The sequence below is a fragment of the Podarcis erhardii genome, assembly GCF_964252035.2.
Source record: "Podarcis erhardii genome assembly, chromosome: 2".
Lineage (NCBI taxonomy): Eukaryota > Metazoa > Chordata > Lepidosauria > Squamata > Lacertidae > Podarcis > Podarcis erhardii.
The window spans coordinates 75,293,082-75,314,310 of NC_138498.1; the positions used below are offsets into that span (position 1 = coordinate 75,293,082).

The 21,229-nt window shown below is 43.3% G+C and overlaps 1 protein-coding gene across 1 annotated transcript in view; it reads right to left on the minus strand.

The window, feature by feature from the left end:
- The window catches only part of DNAH1 (dynein axonemal heavy chain 1), a 132,947-nt gene that overhangs the window by 57,791 nt on the left and 53,927 nt on the right, over positions 1-21,229 (minus strand). The window contains exons 22-30 of the mRNA XM_081847622.1: positions 20,339-20,503; positions 20,075-20,196; positions 19,584-19,689; positions 17,694-17,873; positions 12,735-12,875; positions 11,598-11,761; positions 10,682-10,795; positions 2,353-2,541; positions 1,529-1,634 (exon numbers count right to left, since the gene is read on the minus strand). Of these exons, the coding sequence (XP_081703748.1) occupies positions 1,529-1,634; positions 2,353-2,541; positions 10,682-10,795; positions 11,598-11,761; positions 12,735-12,875; positions 17,694-17,873; positions 19,584-19,689; positions 20,075-20,196; positions 20,339-20,503 (1,287 nt within the window). The remainder of the gene's footprint in view (positions 1-1,528; positions 1,635-2,352; positions 2,542-10,681; positions 10,796-11,597; positions 11,762-12,734; positions 12,876-17,693; positions 17,874-19,583; positions 19,690-20,074; positions 20,197-20,338; positions 20,504-21,229) is intronic.

Consider the following 21,229-nt stretch of genomic DNA (forward strand, 5'->3'; position numbering starts at 1 on the left):
TCTAGTGGTGTGTCAGATGGCAACTTGGGCTACTCCAAATTCTTTCACAGAGAGTTATAAGATGGACTTGCATGCTTCCTTGGAGGATGCATTTGGAAGGCAAATCCTCCAGAAATTAATTCCTCATCATTAATTTGCCAGCTCCCACCCTAGGATTACTAGGGGTAACTTTGGAACATGTCATTTGCTTGTGTCCTGGTGCCTATGGATATTGACCTGAAAGGTGTTTCTAAGGAGGCACTAGGACATCACCAAGGCCCAACCTTCACTGGCATTGTTTACATTTCTTATATTATGGATGGCTACTCCTGGTGTCTGGAGTCTGTCATGCCATTAGTTTATTTCTAGGATGTCTGTTATATGGTCTGGCTGGAAGGACAAACTATCACTCCAGGGGAGTAATGACTCCTTTAGGAGTAATGACTTTTTTTCTGCCTTCGAGTCTTTGTAACTGGTTAGCTATGCCTCTCTGACTATAAATTGCATAAATAAATAAAAGAAATACAGTAGAACCCACCAGTGGGTTCCATGCTGGAGAGCCTCTACAATTGTCTTGAGGCTTGTCATATGTTCACCTACTTAAACAACAAATTTCTACTTGAACAGCAAAGAAAACAAACACTGGATAATGTTTTTGTACCAACATACTTGAGGCAGAACTAGAACACCAGCACAGAGATACCTACTCTGTAGCCCACAATCTGAAGAGAACAGCTTACATAACAAGCACCAGAAAATGCAAGTAACGACCCTTCTGAATGTATTGAAACCAGCCAATTAACTTTGAAAAGAAGTTTCTTCAGCTAGGTGAAAACTATTCAAACCTCTGTGTAGTAGTAGGGTTTTGCCATGCTATGAAAACCTGTGCAGCGCCCAAAACTCCTACACCAAACTGCCAGTTAAGTGGCAGAAGGGACTAACAGGAGCCTTGAAAGCTTCCTTTTCTCTTAATTAGGGAAGCAGAATTTTCCAGTTCAATATTCTATTAGAAAAATATTCATATTAAAAAAGGTCTCCAAAGGACTACCTGTCAAAGAAAGTAATAAAAGTAAAATCATCTGACATTTAAAATATGCATTCTATTAAATGATTATGGAACTGCCAATATAAAGGAGGAGAACCCCCTAAATCTGTCAATACGTAGGCAGGAAAAACAACAAGCTTTAAATAGCATTTCAGAAATCACTCAAACCCCCACAAAAAAATAGCCCACTGGGGAGAAAAACTTCAGGAGACAACCAAGAACCACATACACAAGGGAAAAGCAACCAAATTATATGCACAAACAAACAATTAAAGGTCAGAAGAGCACCAGCTTGGTCTGCTTCAAGCAAGGGCAGAAAAAAAATGAAATGTCACTCTAGAGGAGGGGCAACACAGAAGCCTTTAGGAGTGGTGACATTTTTTTCTGCCTTCAAGGAAGTGGAGCATAATAATATCCCACTTGGTGATGTCCTAGTACCTACCAGAGAAATAAAAGTGTGGTTCGGGAAGCCAAATTCCTTCACTCTTCACTTCCTTAACTTACCCTCTGCTGTTGAGCTTTCTGAATTGTTGTGATTTGCTGGGCAACTACAGACAACACTTCAATGTCAATGCGGTTGAACTCATCGAAGCAAGCCCAGGCTCCAGAACTGAGCATATAAGGAGAAGACAGTATCAGGAATCCAATAGTTACTAGCAAAAAATCAGTTGGTCTTAAAAGGCATGAAGAGATTATGCCAATCTAGACAGCACTGGGGCAGGAAGGTAGGCTGGCAGTGAGGTTGGGGCTGCACCAATGTGCTGCTGGGAGTGCAGGATTGGCTCTGCTGCTGCATTTGTACAGCACCAGCCTCACTACTGCCCCAGGGCCTTCCAGGCAAGCTGCAGAGATGCTGGTGTTGGGAGTGTAGCTCTGTCTCACCATGCTGGCTGTTACTGGTGGCAAGTTAATTTATGCAAATTGCCTACCATTTGATACCAACCTTCACGAGCAACTATTTTACATGTCCTCTTTGGGACAGTCACAATATGTAAATTGGGCCCAGCTTCCAAAGGTGACTGGACTTTAAACTATGTAAGTTAGCACAATCTAAATGTTTATTGGGTTCTCTTTTACTCGTATCAAACCAAATATAGTGATACATCTCTACAGAATGCTCAAACAGGCAATATATGGAGATTGCTAGTAGGGAAATTATCACTAGGCTAGCTACTTGTTCTGGGTTCTCATAGACTCCCCTCTGCTTAGATGTATTGGATGCAACAATATTCTGATTCATGTATTGCCTGCCAAACCAATAATTTTGCGGCTGTGTTATGATCCACCCCCTGTGTAGCATATTCATATATGGCATTGTTTTGTAATACCTGGCTAGTCCTTTCAGGAATTTTCCCATTGCCATGAAATCAAGCTGATCAGAGCAATTAAACACAACCGTCTGGATAGCTAAAGCTTTCCCCAGATCTTTAGTCGTCTCTGTTTTGCCTGTTCCAGCTGGTCCTGCAGGAGCGCCCCCGAATTTCAAGTGCAATGCTCCAGTAAGTGTCAAGTAGCATCTATCACAAAGAATCAAATAATTTTAAGGCTGGAAGGGTTCATCTAGTCAAATGCCACACAATGAAAAATGTATTATTCATTTATAAACATTACCAAATAGCTCATTATGTTAAGAAGAATGCAGTTTATTATCAAATGACAGTATACTACGAGGGAAGATCAGAACACTATGAAAGGGGTAGGCTCACCTTTTTCAGGCAAACCCTCTGGGGCCTACATCTCATGGTGGGCATGCCCAAAGTATAAAAGTGGATGTGACCAACTTTTTAAAAAACAACCACAACAAAAGGACAAATTTGGGGGATCTTGAGAGAATCACAAAACATTTTGAAAACACAGAAGAGGATCCATGGGAGTGGTCAGTATTTCCTTTAATGTAATATATAAAAAAATTAATGGGTGAATTTGGGGGAGCCTTTTGGCTCATGGTTTGTCTCCTCCAGACAAACTATGAGCTGTAAACCAAGAACACATATTGGTTACAGCTCTTTGCTTGCATGGAGAGAAACAAACCATAGCTCTGAGTTCATATGACAAGCTAAGGCAAACCATGACTTTGTCAGAGTAGCAGAGTCACAGTGAGATTGGAGAAGGAGCAAAGCAGCCACAAACTCCTCTCTGGAAACCTGTGCATATGTGCTAAGGCATGATCTGGTTTAGTGCTAAATGCAAACTGAGCCACAGACAGCTTTTTAAAACAAACAAACCAAAACTGTAACGAAGAGCAATCTTGTACATTTTTTTGCCTATGTTGTAAACCAGCCCAATTCAAATGTGTCTTGGGTGTGTGTGTGAAATGTCCTGAAATAAATTGTGACATATGTGTGGTGTGTCAGAAGAATGTCATTTATCTGCTTCTCTGGGTTTTGTTTTAAAAACCACATAGGGCCCCAACACTGACTAGGGTTAAAAAAGTACACACCCTTTTAAAGAGTCAGTTGGCTTTCTTGGGATTGATTGATTGAATGATTGAATGATTGCTGCAGGTGCTTTTTGTCTACAGAAAACTGTGGGTTGTTTACAACTAGCTTTTATCCAGAGCAGACCTATATAAATTAATGACCATGACTAACTTAGGTTCATAAATTTCAATGAGTCTATTCTAAATAAAAGTTACAGTATTTGAATACAATCCTGTATATAGCCAGTGGCTGAAAACTGGGAAGATTGTTTACCACCAAGAAGGTGACAGTAAATGAGATAGACTGCATCCTAAGTCTACTTCTCTGTGTGTTCTGCAATAAAAGGTATACCCGGGGTGGATTTCAATACTTCAAAATGACATGCTGCAGGAAAAATATTTTTAAAGGGACTCACTAGGTTTTCTGATCTAAATATGCTTTATGACCTTAATATGATGATCAATAATAGCTAGAACAAGTGAGATCCAGTTGAAACCTCCTGAGAACAATTATATTAGCACTTCAACACATCCCTTGCTCTGCTAAAGCATCAATAATCAATAATGGTACTCAAAAGGAATAAGAATTTTTAAAAAGAAGACATAGATCATATGTTATTATTCTCAGAGAGCTGCTTTAACCATACTGTTTAATGATGAATAACCATCATTCAATATTATCCATGGAGGACCACTTGATTAAACTGCTTCTGTTACCATTATTGAGAACTGAACGGCTATATCCTTGTTCAGCCTGCAGAACTGCAATCCATCTTCGATGCATGCAACCGATTACAGTGGTACCTCGGTTTACAAACTTAATCCATTCTGGAAGTGTGGGATGTAAACACAGGAGCAGTCAATGACAACATTCCTAGAGTGTACATGTTAGAACATGGGGAGGGATGTCTGTCCAGCAAGCAGGTAAACTTCCTGGGGACGGACTTCCTCCGCATGTGACCAGAGGTGGGTGTGGCCTCACCTGTGCAGGTAATGATAAAAGCACAGGGCAGGCAGCCACTCTCTCTCTTGCCTCTCTCTCTCTTGCCTCTTGCCTCTTGCCTCTTGCCTCTTGCCCCTCTTGCCATCTTCATCTTCTGAAGGAGCAACATGCCCTCTTGGCTCCCAGCCAAGAGAGGACAGTACTATCTTGCTACAAGATAGATTCTAACTGCATGTAACCTTTTTAAGCCTGCCTACCTTCTGGGATCATATTGTGAACAGAACGTGAGTAAACTCTTTTATACTTTTATAAAGACTGTGTCGTGTCTTGTATTTTAAGAGGGAACAAAGGGGAAATTACCAGAGTAATTATTATAGAGGTTCTAGCGAACCTGTGCAAGCGTTACCGTTGCGAACTTAAAGGGGAATGTCTATAAACTCTGCTGATATTTTGGGAACTTGTTAGCACAAGTTGGATAAGGATATAATTAGTCAATATATCCTCTCCTGCACCCCAGAACATTCCCACAAAGGGTTATTGGCCCCAGTATTGCATATTTCTGCGTATTTTTGAAGGATTGCATTGGATTGTGATTTTGAATTGAGTAGTATTTTTCTGAGTTAACTTCCTGGTAAGCACATGGTCCTTTGTTCCATTGTGCAGTGGGGATTAAGCAACCCCCCCCCTTCCCTCAGAGTTCACAGTGACCCAAGGCAGTGAAGAATTGTTTTGCATTTTAGATTTTTGAGATTTTGATTTTAAAATTTTGAGAAATTTTGAAATTTTGAAGAATTTTCAAATTTTTGGATTTTAAGATGGCTAGAGCAGCTTTTGATAGTGATGCAAAGCTAGGAATGCCTGTGCTGAATGAACACAATTTCATACACTGGAAGCAGCGCTTGATAGCATGTTTAGATTATAAGCACATTTTGGAAGCTTTAAACCCTCAACCTACGGGATCGTCTGAGGAAGCTTTAGCCAAGATAAGTGCTTGGAAACGCATGAACAGCGAAGCTAGACACATAATTTTGAGTGGACTTCGTGATGAGCAGCTATCATTAATAAATAGTACAGATGATGCATCTCAAATCTTAAGAGATATTGAGCGCGTGTATGGAGAATCTAGCATAAACTGCTTCAGAAACTTGGTGTGTAAATTAACCAGAGTGAGGATGAATTCAAAAGAGGAATTCACAGAGCACATCAACAAGTTCACTGAGATTATTCAAAGAATTGATTTGACTCCCAAAGCTTTTGATGAAGATACAAAGATAGCATTTTTGTTGTCATCACTTGGACCACGCTTTAGCGCATTTGTAAGTTTGATGGATCATAGACAAGGTCTGACTTTTAAAGACTTGATTGGTTATTTAAAAGAAGAATGCAGAGATAGAGCTGAATCTCCAGTGAGAAATGCTAGAAGCAAGGACAGCAGTTATGCATCTAGGCAATGTACAAAGTCCAAAGAGATGCCTAAGAAAGTGATTTGTTTCAATTGTAACAAAGAAGGACACATTGCAAAGAATTGCAAGGCTCCTAAAGCCAAGAAACCCCACCCCTTTCAGCCAAAAGGAGAAAAGAAGGGGAAATGCGAATGCACATGGCTACTGCAAGAAAGGAATTTAACTGTCCAGAATCGTGAGAATAAACGTAATAAATGGATTTTAGATTCAGGTGCCAGTTCGCATTTTTCATATAAAAAGGACTATTTTAATGAGATAAATGATGAAGAAGGATCTGAAATTGAAATTGCAGATGGGAACATTGTTAAAGCAAAAGGTGCAGGTTCCATGAGTCTGAAATGCAATATAAACAATGAATGCATTGAGAACACAATCTCTAGAGTTTTGTATGTACCAGAGCTGAGCTGCAATTTAATCAGCGTGTCCACACTGGACAAGAAAGGTTTCCAGATCACATTTGGAAATGGAGAATGCAAGGTGACTAGAAATGGCAAAGTGTTTGCTCAAGCAGAGCTAATCAATGGTGTATATGAGCTTGATCTTTCAGAGAATCAGTCTGCAAAAGTGGCACATTCCAGCCAGAAGGATGAAGCAGATCTGGACCTATGGCACAGAAGGCTTGGACATAGAGACACCAACGTCATTCTGGATCTACAGAAAAGAGATCTTGTAAGAGGTTTGCAGGTAAAGCAGAGCAACAAAGCTCCAGCAAAGTGCATAAGCTGTATTACTGAGAAGGCTGTAAAACCTTCATTTCCACGTTGTGCAGAACAAAGAAGCAACAAAGTGCTTGACATAGTGCACACTGACATATGTGGACCCATGAGTGTTCCCTCACTGGGAAAGAATAGATATATTTTAATATTTCTGGATGACTTTTCAAGATTTTGTGTTGTGTATTTCCTCAAAGAGAAGAGTGAGACAGTGGACAAGCTCCAGGAATACATTGCCATGGTCAAGAACAAATTCCAGAGAGCTCCAACTGTGTTAATGAGCGACAATGGAGGTGAGTACTGCTCAAATGAAATGCAGGCTCTCCTGGCCAAGGAAGGAATTGCACACGTAACCACAATTCCTTACACACCACAGCAGAATGCCATAGCTGAGAGAAAGTTTAGGTCCATTATGGACATGACAAGGTGCATGCTAAAGGATGCATGTTTGCCACAGAAGCTGTGGGCCGAAGGAGTGTACACATCGGTCTATTTGCAGAATAGACTGCCAACTAAAGGTGCAGAGCGCACACCATTTGAACTTTGGCATGGGAAAGCTCCCAATCTGTCGCACATACGTGTGTTTGGAAGTCCGTGTTACTTCCACGTGCCCAAGGAACACAGACACAAGCTTGACTCCAGGGCAAAAGCAGGTATCCTGGTGGGATACGCCTCTGGAGGCAAAGGATATAGAATTATGGACTTACAAACTGGTAAGACAAATGCATACCATGCGGTTTATGTTGATGAATATGGAAAGGTAGACACTAAGAACACTGTTGTGGATTCTTCAGATGAGTCAGAAAGGACTCAAGAGTTTGTATATTTCCCTTTTGAGACCCCACAAAGTACTAATCTGCCTTCAAGTGTTACAGCGCCCCCTACAGGCGACGCACCAGAAGACGCAGAGGACCAGAACCCTGGCGGCACCAGAGACGAAGATGAGGACTCAGATGGGGACATGCCTGCGTTGGAGGAGGATGAGGAAGCTGATGCGGTCGCAGAACCAGAGGTCAGGCGCTCGTCCAGAACCAACAAAGGTGTCCCACCATTACGGTTGTCCTACTTTGCAGGGTCGGCGTTTCCACAAGAACCTTCCACTTGGGAAGAGATACAGGAGATGCCAGCTGCAGAAGCCAGTCTCTGGAGGAAGGCCGCGCAGGAGGAGATGGATGCACTGCATCAGAACAAGACCTGGACACTCACTGAGCTGCCTCCCGGTAAGAAGGCCATTGGCAGTAAATGGGTTTTCAAGGTTAAGAAGGGGTCAGAAGGAGAAGTGCAGCGCTACAAAGCTAGACTTGTAGCACAGGGATTTTCACAGCGTTTTGGTGAAGATTATGATGAAGTTTTTGCACCAACCGTGAGGTACAGCAGCGTAAGAATGCTTCTAAGCATTGCAGCCTCCAAGAAAATGAGAGTGAAACACATAGACATTGCTACCGCTTTTCTACACGGGCAGATTTCTGAAGAAATCTATATGAAACAGCCCAAAGGTTTTGTGAAACCACATGAGGCACATTTAGTGTGCAAACTGCAGAAAGGACTTTATGGACTTAAACAGGCTGCTAGAGCCTGGAACCAGAAGTTGCATAAAATGCTGACGCAACTTGGGTACAAGCAAGGCGACGCTGACAAGTGCTTGTACAGTAAATCAAATAATGGACAATTCTCATATATCTTAGCTTTTGTTGATGACCTGATTATTGCCACAGCAAGTGAGAAAGACTATACACAGATAGTAAAACACCTTAGCAAAGAGGTGGAGGTCAAGGAGCTAGGAGATGTCCAGTACTACCTCGGGATCCAGGTGGAAAGAGAAGAGGACGGCTCATTTCTTCTCAGCCAAAGACAGAAGATCCACGAGCTAATTGAGCACATGCAGATGCAAGACGCACATCCAGTTGCTACACCGATGGCTACTGACTTCCTGAAGAATCAGCAGGATTCGAAGCAGTTGCCAGACAACAATGACTACAGGTCGGCGATTGGTAAACTTTTGTATTTAGTTACCACATGTAGACCTGACTTAGCTAATGCTGTGGGGATTCTTAGCAGAAAAGTGAATTCTCCCACTGAGCATGATTGGGCAGGTGTAAAGAGGGTGGTGCGATATTTGAAGGGTACCATGAATTGTAAATTAAGGTTACCAGCCGTCAGAGACCCTAAGTTGGTTGGGTATACTGATGCGGATTGGGCTGGGGATAATGCTGATTATAAATCAACAAGTGGTCATGTTTTCATGTTTGGTGATGGACCTGTTTCATGGGGCAGTTATAAACAGAGCTGTGTAGCATTATCTTCCACAGAATCAGAATACGTTGCAGCAACAGAAGCCTGCAGAGAGATCGCCTGGCTTGATCAACTCATAAAGGACTTTGGGTTGGTGAGAAAAGGGCCTGTCAGCTTGCTAGAGGACAATCAAAGTTGCCTGAAGCTGACGCAGAGTGAGAAGTTCCTGGCCAGAACAAAACACATTGGGGTTAAATACCACTACATACGCCAGATGATCCAGGATGGACTTGTGGAACTATCCTACTGCAGCACCCAAGAGATGACTGATGACATCCTGACGAAACCCCTACCAAGAGAGAGTTTCCAGAATCTACGTGTCAAGCTGGGACTCTGGGTGGTTGAATAAAGTTGTTTATGTTTTGTGTATGTTGTATTGCCTGAGAAGGGGTATGTGGGATGTAAACACAGGAGCAGTCAATGACAACATTCCTAGAGTGTACATGTTAGAACATGGGGAGGGATGTCTGTCCAGCAAGCAGGTAAACTTCCTGGGGACGGACTTCCTCCGCATGTGACCAGAGGTGGGTGTGGCCTCACCTGTGCAGGTAATGATAAAAGCACAGGGCAGGCAGCCACTCTCTCTCTTGCCTCTCTCTCTCTTGCCTCTTGCCTCTTGCCTCTTGCCTCTTGCCCCTCTTGCCATCTTCATCTTCTGAAGGAGCAACATGCCCTCTTGGCTCCCAGCCAAGAGAGGACAGTACTATCTTGCTACAAGATAGATTCTAACTGCATGTAACCTTTTTAAGCCTGCCTACCTTCTGGGATCATATTGTGAACAGAACGTGAGTAAACTCTTTTATACTTTTATAAAGACTGTGTCGTGTCTTGTATTTTAAGAGGGAACAAAGGGGAAATTACCAGAGTAATTATTATAGAGGTTCTAGCGAACCTGTGCAAGCGTTACCGTTGCGAACTTAAAGGGGAATGTCTATAAACTCTGCTGATATTTTGGGAACTTGTTAGCACAAGTTGGATAAGGATATAATTAGTCAATATATCCTCTCCTGCACCCCAGAACATTCCCACAGGAAGTCCGTTATTAAACCGAAACCATTCTTAAACCAAGGCGCACTTTCCCTAATGAGGCCTCCCACTGCCAGTGCCCTTCCACCGTTTGGATTCCGTTCTTAGACCAAGGTAAAGTTCGCAAACGGGACACTACTTCCAGTTTTGCGGAGTTCGTCAACCAAATCGTTTGTAAACAGGACTGTTCTTAAACCGAGGTACCACTGTACTACATTGTCAACTTTTTAAAAAACAACAACAACCAACCACATGCATACATGCATTGGTCAACTAAATAAAAAGCTTTTTAAAAGAAAGTTATGCACTTTAAACATAGTTTCTCTAAGACACATGTGGAATCTGTTCCTAAACACTTCACCATATTTGACATATGCAGACATAAGAGCTGTGTGGATAATATAGATTCTAAATCACCATAGGTCAAGCAGATACACCCTGTGTAGTTTTTGCTGCAGTCTGTGCCAGAATTACATACGAAAGTGATTAGTGATTATTGCTCACCCAGACTCTAAGCTAGGCCCAGTTTCCCACTAACTCCATATGTATCTGGTTTTTAGGAGCTTCCATGCTAGGTCTTGGGCTTTGTCTGAGCATACTCTTGCTGCCTGGCCCTGCTTGGAGTACTGCAATGTACTCTATGTGGGACTACCTTTGAAGACGACTCAGAAACTATAATTAACCCACAATGCAGATGCTACACTGGCAGAGTTGACCCTTGATTCAGCTCTCAAAGAGTCATTTATTCATTCAAGATTATGGAGACAAGTTGTTGTTTTTTAGTCTAATAAGTTATGATACCTGTCAGTGAGAGGTGTAATCACCAGGCGCCCACTGTTGCCCAAGTATTCATAGCCATAGATAAATTCAGCGTTCACTGCCCGGATATACAAATCATCTCTTGTCCAGTAGTACCTAATGTTAAAGAAAAGTTAAATGCAAAATCATATAGGAAAAAAACTGCAAGAACTAACAAAGGGTTTCTTATACCATCAGTTTAAACACTGCAGTCCTGTTTATTTGGTTGTATTTTGTTCATGCTAAACAATGCATATTCTTTTATAACATTGCATGTTCCACCTGCATATTATTGAAAAAGCTCTGGAGCTGATTGCCGCTTCGCAGGTAAGATTGACCTTCTGTTGTGTGGGCAGGGCGGTCCCTCCCCTTACCTGGCCAATCCCCTGGCAACACCTCCCCAGACAGGATTGGGGTAGGCGGAGCCTGGGGAGATGAAGCCAGCCTGAACTACCAGGAGCTGCACTGGGATGCGAGGGGCTGCACACGACCACACAAAAGGCGCCCCCCATTTGATGTGGGGAGCAGTCATTATTGAAAAACTGGACATTTAATGAGTAATGTTAGTGTATGCAGAAAATAATGTTATGCATGCAGAAAAAACAGTAGATTTAACAGAAATTTCCCACAGCCACAAAAAAAGGTTAAGTGTAGAACACCTTTCAGCAACTAGCATAAAGCACAAGAGAAGAAAGATAATGTGAATTTGTTTTGGAAGAGCGTGTTGTTGGGTTGGAATAACCCCTAAGTAGAATGATACAATAATAGACGATCCTTTTCAGACCTTTGTGATTATTCTTTCTCTAAGGCTGTGTGCTTCAGGGTGCCCTGCCTAGTTCATGTACCTCACAGTAGCTGAAGACAGGGATCTGTCTCACTACCCAAAAACAGCGATAACAGATTCTAGGAAATGTCTCACCTGAGCTGGGAAATCCACTCGAAATCATTCTCACTGCTGACATTCTCCTCAACAAGTTTAGCTGCCACATCCTTGGCATGAACTTCAATCACAATGAGAGCTGATAACACTCCCCGCTGCATCCGAGACAGCTTCCCTCGCACAAGTGCTACTAGGTCGCTCAGCTGTGCAAGGAAAGCATAACAAGTCAGGCCATGCCTTGGAGAAATATCTCGTATCTACTTGGCATTCTATAGTTAGCAATGTACTGAAGTGTGTAAGAAAACTGGAGTCCCTTAGGAGAAAAAGAAAAGCCACTTCTCCGCCTTCCTCACAAGTTACATTTTGTGAAGGGAGGAGAAGAAACAGGACCACTCTAGACTGCCTTGGTCAGACCCCACTTGGAGTACTGTGTCTAGTTCTGAGTGCCACAATTTAAGAAGGTTATTGACAAGCGGGAACGTGCTGAGGAGGGCAACCAAAGTGATCAAGTGTCTGGAAACTGAGTCTTATGAGGAATGGTTGAGGGAGTTAGGTACGTTTAGCCTGCTAAAGAGGAAACTGAGAGGAGGTATGGTAGCCATCTTCAAATCTCTGAAGGGCTGCCACAGGCTTGTTTTCTCGTGCTCCAGAGGGGAGTGAACCAATGGATTCAAGTTACAAGAAGGGAGATTTTGACTAAACACCAGGAAGGACTTTCTGGCAGTAAGAGCTGTTCGGAAATGGAACAGACTCCCACGAGAAGCAGTGGACTCTCCTTCCTTGAAGGTTTTTAAGCAGAGATTGGATGGCCATCTGTTATGGCTGCTTTAGTTGAGATTCCTGCATTGCAGGAGGTTGGACTAGAATGAACCTCAGGGTCCCTTCCAACCCTACAATTCTGTGATAGCAGTGAAGCAAGGGCTGGTGGGCATTGTCTTGATCTTGGTCTTTATGAGTTTTTCATTATATCTTTGGGGGAGGGGTGAAGCTAATGCATAGGACAAGTTTCTGGCCCACCCACCACTGACATGCAACCCCTGGAAGGTTCCCCACAAAGAAATGTTGCCATCAGGCTGAAAAAGGGTCCCCAGCCTTGGCCAGCTAGGTGATATAAAAAGCAGGGTTTCAGTGCAGAAGCAACTGAGCCTGAGTTACACAATGAAGTGACATTTTTACCTGAGCACTTAGCTGTGGAAACAACCTGGTGGCCAAATCTCCAGCTTCCAGGGCCTCTGACACTTCTTTTGTCCAGAACGTCTGACATCCGGCAATGGTCACCTGGCCTGGCCAATCTAAGACCCATGTAGTCCGTGGTGTCTTTATTAAAAACATATGGCCTTAATATTAAATACAATGGAGAACTCCCCCCCCCCCGATTTCATCACTGTTTTAAGCATAGTAGCTGTTTCTGACAAAAGTTCCAGCCCTAGATCACCCTGTCCTTCTCTATGCCCTGCTATACCCTCTGAGCTCGGCTATGCTGCTTTTTGAGTTTTTCCATATGTGAACCAAGGTAAGACAAAAGACTGCCCTCTTAGAAGACAAAGTCCAGCAACTGGAGGAATGTGTAGCTACGCTCCAAAGAATTAGAGAGCTGGAGCTCTTCTTGGAAGCAACAGAGCACACCGTCTCCACCAAGGAGGAGACAGGGGACTCCCCTGAGAAGGAGGCTAGTTCACCAACACAGGAGCCAGATATATGGAGAAATGTGACTCAAAGAAGCAGGAGGCCCAGGGTTCCCTCTGATTGTTTAGAAATACACAATCGCTTTGAGGTCCTCTCCCCTAGCATGGAAGACGAAGAGCAGACTCCATTTGAGGATCTCTCCCTCATTACAGTCGATCAGGTATATGAAGACGAGCAGCAAAGTCAGTCCTCAGGGAATGTGCAGGCGACCTTGGAACGGACAGCTCACGGAAGAACCCCGACCAAACCTAAGAGGAGACGTGTAGTGGTGATAGGGGATTCCCTACTGAGGGGAATAGAAGCAGTGATCTGTGGGCCTGACAAGATGTCTCGGGAAGTGTGCTGTCTCCCCGGGGCTAAGATCCAAGATGTAACTGAACGACTGCAAGGAATCATAAAACCCACTGACAAATACCCCTTCCTCTTGGTTCATGTGGGAACCAATGACACTGCAAGCAATAGCCTCTAGAAGATCAAAAGAGACTACGAGGCTCTGGGCAGGAAATTAAAGCAATTAAATGCACAAATTGTCATCTCATCTGTCCTCCCAGTTGAACGACGTGGCCCAGGGAGAGAGGGAAAAATAGTGGAAGTGAACAGCTGGCTTCGCAAATGGTGTAAACAGGAACGGTTTGGATTCTTAGATCACGGACTGCAGTTTCTTGAAGATGGACTTCTGGCAAGCGATGGGCTGCACCTCACAACGGTTGGGAGGAATGTTTTTGCCAAAAATCTCAAACCTCATCAGGAGGGCTTTAAACTGACTAATGTGGGGGAGGGAGACAGTGCTCCTGAAGGTAGGAGTCTATCAATTGATGAAGATGATCATCCAAATGTCATAGACCAAATGGAGCAAACAGCACACAGACCTAGTGGTGGGAGGAAAAAATCCTTAAATACGAGACACGGGGGAATGATTAATGGACTTCAATGTCTGTACACTAATGCGCAAAGCATGGGAAATAAACAAGATGAGCTTGAGCTCTTGGTACAGCAAACTAAATATGACATAATAGGCATCACTGAAACCTGGTGGGATAAGTCCCACAATTGGAATGTAATAATGGAGGGATACAATCTATTTCAGAGAAACAGACCAGACAAGAAAGGAGGAGGAGTGGCGTTATATGTCAGGGATGTGTATACCTGTGAAGAGATCCAAGATTTAGAACCTCAAAGCCAAAGTGAGAGCATTTGGGTCAAAATTAAGGGAGAGAAGAATAACAGTGACCTCATTGTGGGAGTTTACTATAGATCCCCAAGCCAAACGGAGGACATAGATGATGCCTTCCTGGAACAGATGGCCAAGCATGCAAAAGGAAGGGAGATAGTAGTAATGGGGGACTTCAATTACCCGGATATTTGTTGGATGTCAAACTCAGCCAAGAGCATAAGGTCAAACAGATTCCTCACTGGCCTTGCACACAACTTCATTGTCCAGAAAGTGGGAGAAGCAACAAGAAGAACAGCCATTTTAGATCTGGTCCTAACCAATGTTGATGACCTGGTTAGTGGGGTAGAAGTGGAAGGATCATTAGGCGAGAGTGATCATGCTCTTCTGAAGTTTACTATACAGCGGAAAGGAGCAGCCAAGGATACTAGGACTCAATTTCTTGACTTTAAGAAAGCCGACCATAAAACTTAGGGAAGTGCTGGGTGAGATCCCATGGACAGTAATACTAAAAGGAAAGGGAGTTCATGATGGCTGGGAGTTTGTTAGGAGGGAGATAGTAAAAGCATAACTTCAGGCAATACCAATGAGACGGAAACATGGAAGGTGCCTAAAGAAGCCAGGGTGGCTATCTAAAGAACTTTTAACTGAGTTAAGATTAAAAAAGGATGTGTACAAAAAATGGAAAAGGGGGGAAACCACCAAAGAGGAATTCAAACAAATAGCCAGCACGTGTAGACACAAAGTCAGAAAAGCTAAAGCACAGAATGAACTCAGGCTTGCTAGAGAGGTTAAAAGCAACAAAAAAGGCTTTTAAGGGTATGTTCGTAGCAAAAGGAAGAACAAAGAAACAGTGGGGTCACTCAGAAGAGAAGATCGTGAAATGCAAACAGGGGACACGGAAAGGGCTGAACTCCTCAATGCCTTCTTTGCCTCAGTCTTCTCCGATAAAGAAAACAATGCCCGACCTGAAGAATTTGGAGCAAATGATTCAGCAGAGGAAACACAGCCCAGAATAACTAAGGAGATAGTACAAGAATACTTGGCTAGTTCAGATGTATTCAAGTCTCCAGGGGCAGATGAACTGCATCCAAGAGTATTAAAAGAACTGGCAGATGTGATCTCAGAACCACTGGCAGTCATCTTTGAGAATTCCTGGAGAACAGGCGAAGTCCCGGCAGATTGGAGGAGGGCAAATGTTGTCCCTATTTTCAAAAAGGGGAAAAGAGAGGACCCAAATAATTACCGCCCAGTCAGTCTGACATCAATACCAGGGAAGATTCTGGAGCAGATCATTAAGCAAACAGTCTGTGAGCACCTAGAAAGGAATGCTGTGATCACCAATAGTCAGCATGGATTTCTGAAAAATATGTCATGTCAGACTAACCTGATCTCGTTTTTTGACAGAATTACAAGCCTGGTAGATGAAGGGAACGCAGTGGATGTAGCCTACCTTGATTTCAGCAAGGCATTTGACAAGGTGCCCCATGATATTCTTGTAAAGAAGCTGGTGAAATGCGGTCTTGACTATGCTACCACTCAGTGGATTTGTAACTGGCTGACTGACCGAACCCAAAGGGTGCTCATCAATGGTTCCTCTTCATCCTGGAGAAGAGTGACTAGTGGGGTGCCACAGGGTTCTGTCTTGGGCCCGGTCTTATTCAACATCTTTATCAACGACTTGGATGATGGACTCAAGGGCATCCTGATCAAATTTGCAGATGACACCAAACTGGGAGGGGTGGCTAACACCCCAGAGGACAGGATCACACTTCAAAACGACCTTGACAGATTAGAGAACTGGGCCAAAACAAACAAGATGAATTTTAACAGGGAGAAATGTAAAGTATTGCACTTGGGCAAAAAAAATGAGAGGCACAAATACAAGATGGGTGACACCTGGCTTGAGAGCAGTACATGTGAAAAGGATCTAGGAGTCTTGGTTGACCACAAACTTGACATGAGCCAACAGTGTGACGCGGCAGCTAAAAAAGCCAATGCAATTCTGGGCTGCATCAATAGGAGTATAGCATCTAGATCAAGGGAAGTAATAGTGCCACTGTATTCTGCTCTGGTCAGACCTCACCTGGAGTACTGTGTCCAGTTCTGGGCACCACAGTTCAAGAAGGACACTGACAAACTGGAACGTGTCCAGAGGAGGGCAACCAAAATGGTCAAAGGCCTGGAAACAATGCCTATGAGGAACGGCTAAGGGAGCTGGGCATGTTTAGCCTGGAGAAGAGGAGGTTAAGGGGTGATATGATAGCCATGTTCAAATATATAAAAGGATGTCACATAGAGGAGGGAGAAAGGTTGTTTTCTGCTGCTCCAGAGAAGCGGACACGGAGCAATGGTTCCAAACTACAAGAAAGAAGATTCCACCTAAATATTAGGAAGAACTTCCTGACAGTAAGAGCTGTTCGACAGTGGAATTTGCTGCCAAGGAGTGTGATGGAGTCTCCTTCTTTGGAGGTCTTTAAGCAGAGGCTTGACAACCATATGTCAGGAGTGCTCTGATGGTGTTTCCTGCTTGGCAGGGGGTTGGACTCGATGGCCCTTGTGGTCTCTTCCAACTCTATGATTCTATGATTCTATGAAAAGACGCCATCAACCATGGAATTCTCTTTAGCAGAATCTTCCCAAATCCTGGCACCTCTTTTTCCAGAAAAAAAGCCCTGGCCTTACACATTCCATTGTTTCCAAAATATTGTCACCAGGTTTAAAAAATCCAATGTGTAAGTTAGGGTACAGACTGCCTACTGTGCCAATCATTTGGCTTACAGGCAACAACCAATGAACATGAGTCCGATTGATGTGCGATCGCACATGTGCTCACAGCGCTGAACCTGGAAATGACCTGAAAAGGTCACTAAAAGGGCAGAACAGGGGTGGAACAGGGGCATGGCAGAACAGAACAGGGGGCACTTATATGCACTCCGCCACCACATGGGGGCATGGAACAGAACCCCCACACAAAATGGTTGTTGACTGCACTTCTGCAATCCCTATCAGGATAATGCGTTCCAAGAATAATCTAGATGATGAAAGAATGCTGATCCCAAAATAGACAAGACTACAAGACACAAGTCGGAATGCAGTTATATGCACCATTAAGATCCAAGTATACAGATGGAAAACCAGAGGATTATTAGAAATATATTTCAAAGATCCATCAGTAGAGATTGCTGTCCATTGGTTTTTAAGATGAAGCATCCCAAACCTACAAACAAGTTCCATTTCTTAAGTGAAATTTACATAGTTCTATGCAAGACACTTACCTTTGGATAAACCTTGATGGACCTTTCAATGTTGTCCCGCACACTGGCCCTCATGATCCTCTCAACTTCCAGCAACCAGTCTTCCACATTGCCAGTAGGATAAATGGGAGAGAAAAGTTTTACTTCTTCCCCTTCTGCAGAATACATGTGTGTAATTTGGAGATCTTCCTGAAAGTGCAGCTAGTGAGAGGAAGCACAGCATGAGAAGCCAAGCAGGAGAACTACCCTCCATCCCCTACTTTGCACAAGGCTGTAGATTCACCGTTGTGTGGGATCCAAAGCAAATATATATATATATATATATATGCAGGTTTTGGTGTCCTCGGGTGTCTTCCCGTGTAAAAGTTGGGGTGTCTAGGCGACGTTTCGACGAGGTCTCACTCGTCATCTTCAGGCTGGTGCTTTCGGCTTCTTGTTACTGGAACAGAGCAGGATCTCAGTGTTTGAGTTCCTATAAATACTGTAGAGGGGGTGTGGTGTATAGCCTCCAATGTTCTGGGCAGAGAGGAAGTTCCCAGGCTAGTGTGCCTTTTCTTCTTTTGTTCCTTAATTACTTGAGAGATATCTTGAGTGATTTCTTGAGTGATATCCTGAGTACCACTTAGGTGGGTCATTAGGTGTGGATTAGTTGTTAAAGTCTTTGTGTCTTGACCTCTTGAACTTTGTGAAGAGTTTTCCTGAGAAGATGGCTGTACTGTACTTAGTTGTGCTCTGGCTTGGCTTCGTGTATAGGGGCGAGCTGTGGTTTTGTGGCTTGTGTCAGCCAGATCAGCTCGCCCCTATACACGAAGCCAAGCCAGAGCACAACTAAGTACAGTACAGCCATCTTCTCAGGAAAACTCTTCACAAAGTTCAAGAGGTCAAGACACAAAGACTTTAACAACTAATCCACACCTAATGACCCACCTAAGTGGTACTCAGGATATCACTCAAGAAATCACTCAAGATATCTCTCAAGTAATTAAGGAACAAAAGAAGAAAAGGCACACTAGCCTGGGAACTTCCTCTCTGCCCAGAACATTGGAGGCTATACACCACACCCCCTCTACAGTATTTATAGGAACTCAAACACTGAGATCCTGCTCTGTTCCAGTAACAAGAAGCCGAAAGCACCAGCCTGAAGATGACGAGTGAGACCTCGTCGAAACGTCGCCTAGACACCCCAACTTTTACACGGGAAGACACCCGAGGACACCAAAACCTGCATTCCTGTACCCGTGAAAATCTACGAAAGCATATATATATATATATATATATATATATATATATATATATATATATATTACAATCAACTTCACTGCCCTAAATTCAAACCCCTTGAAGCTCACTCTGCAAATGTTCATTAACTTACTAGATGTTAATTCATATACAAAGGCATATATTTCAATATATAAGCACTTTGCTAGTTAAAGGTGCTGGATTAAAAGGTCACATAAGTATTCTCTACATCTACCAGGAAGAGACGACGCAGTATGGTAATATGCCTTCTTATTAATCTCATTCAGCCTGAAAAAGAAGGGGCATAGGTACCAAAAGGAAGAGACTGGGTATGTTTTGAGCCTTCTAAAATCAGTGGGCAAACTCAAAACAAACTACATTGCTACACCTCTGTTTGTGTAATTCAGTTCATGGTATCCTCTGAGGTGGCCACCTAGTTTGCAGCCTGTGGTGATGGCATGGCTATCATCCACTGAGAAAAACTCCCTCTTCTCTTTCACTCTCTCTCACCCCCCCCCCCCCATATTGAAGCATGCATGTATTCTTTCATGTATTTAGCTAAATACCAGCTGTTACTGTAATCATGCTAGCATAGCAGAACCTGTTCGCTCCATTCCTCTCTGACTCTTCACAGTACAAGCAGGACCCCCAATGTGGATGGCTTTTATTTACCCGAGCAATATTCTCAAAACACTTGCGGAGATGAGGCTGCACAGCTGTGGGGTCTTTAGTCTGAGATAGTATTTCTAACAGCTCATCATCAGAAAGGAAGTAAAATCTGCAAAGAAAGAAGACTGGTGTTCTGTTCCGGGTCTTTAGCTTTTCTGCCAGTGAAAGCACTCCAAGATTAAATGCTGAAAATGATATTTAAAACTGTGACCATAATCCTAAAACACTTACTTCAGAGTAGAATCACTTTGCTAGTGGCTGGTATTGGGTGACTGAGACAATTTTCTCCCTGAAAGAACCTGGGTGCACCAGACCCTCAAAAACACACACCATAGGATCCATATTCTCCCCCCCTGGACATTTCCTAAATTCTAACATATGGATTTTAACAAATGCAAGTCCTACTCAGAGTAGATCCGCAGAAATTAATGGCTCTAGGCCTATTGTCCCTTTGCTGCATACTGTTGAAGTTCAGCCTCAAGTAACAGAATTACCTTGGGAAAGCTCCTCTCTTGGTCTCCAAGTATTCACTTAGGCCTTTCTGCACCAGGTCAAGTAGCTTATTACATTCCCGCAGCTTTTCCAGCAGCCTGGGATCAGGACACACATTAATCACCTGGGAACAGCATGACCAACAACTGTTAGTTCTGCTGGCACCTGAATAGATTAGTAGCAAGAACATATAGAAGCAAAGATGAGCAACTTTTAAAAATGTAAGAGACTCTGTGTTTTGTAGCCAAGCATTGACATAAGCTCACCTCTCTGTTCTCATCAGCATTTTTCATGATTTTTTTCCATGACCTCTCCATAGTTTGGTAGCGCTTGCTTTCCACTGGCAATTGTCTGTTGATGTCTTCTGAGCTGAAAATGGGCTCCAAATACAACCAGGAACGCTGGCATGTCAGCCATTCTTCCAAGACATCCTGACAGGAATGCATGAACATCAGGAAAAGCACACCAATAGGCACACTGATACATATTTACTCAGATTTAATTCCCACTGAATTAAATGGAACTGACTCCCAAGTAAATGAGTATAGGGCAGGCACCCCCAAACTTGGCCCTCCAGATGTTTTGGGACTACAACTCCCATCATCCCTAGGCTAACAGGACCAGTGGTCAGGGATGATGGGAATTATAGTCCCAAAACATCTGGAGGGCCAATTTTGGGGGTGCCTGGTATAGGATTACCACCTAAAAGAATTGGTTCCATTATTTATGTTCTGGGCTCAAATTGAAGATCTCTAGGGGAAGAGTCTACAAATTATACATGTTAATATTACAAATATTAGAGTAGCTGGATTTTCTTTGCAATCTGAAGTATTCAAGCTATTGCCTACTCCATTGGTATCACATTAAAAGTCCTAATATGAAAAAGAAAGAAAACTGCAACTCTCCAGAATGATCCTTGGGCAGGTTCATGTCTACTTGGGTCCAGTCTAGTTGAGGCCAATTGGGCCTTGGTTACACAGGGGATAACTCTAGATCAGTGTTTCCCAACCTTGGGCCTCCAGCTGTTTTTGAACTACAATTCCCATCATCCCTGACCACTGGTCTTGCTAGCTAGGGATGATGGGAGTTGTAGGCCAAAAACATCTGGAGGCCCAAGGTTGGGAAACACTGCTCTAGGTGATCTCAGTGACTGAGCT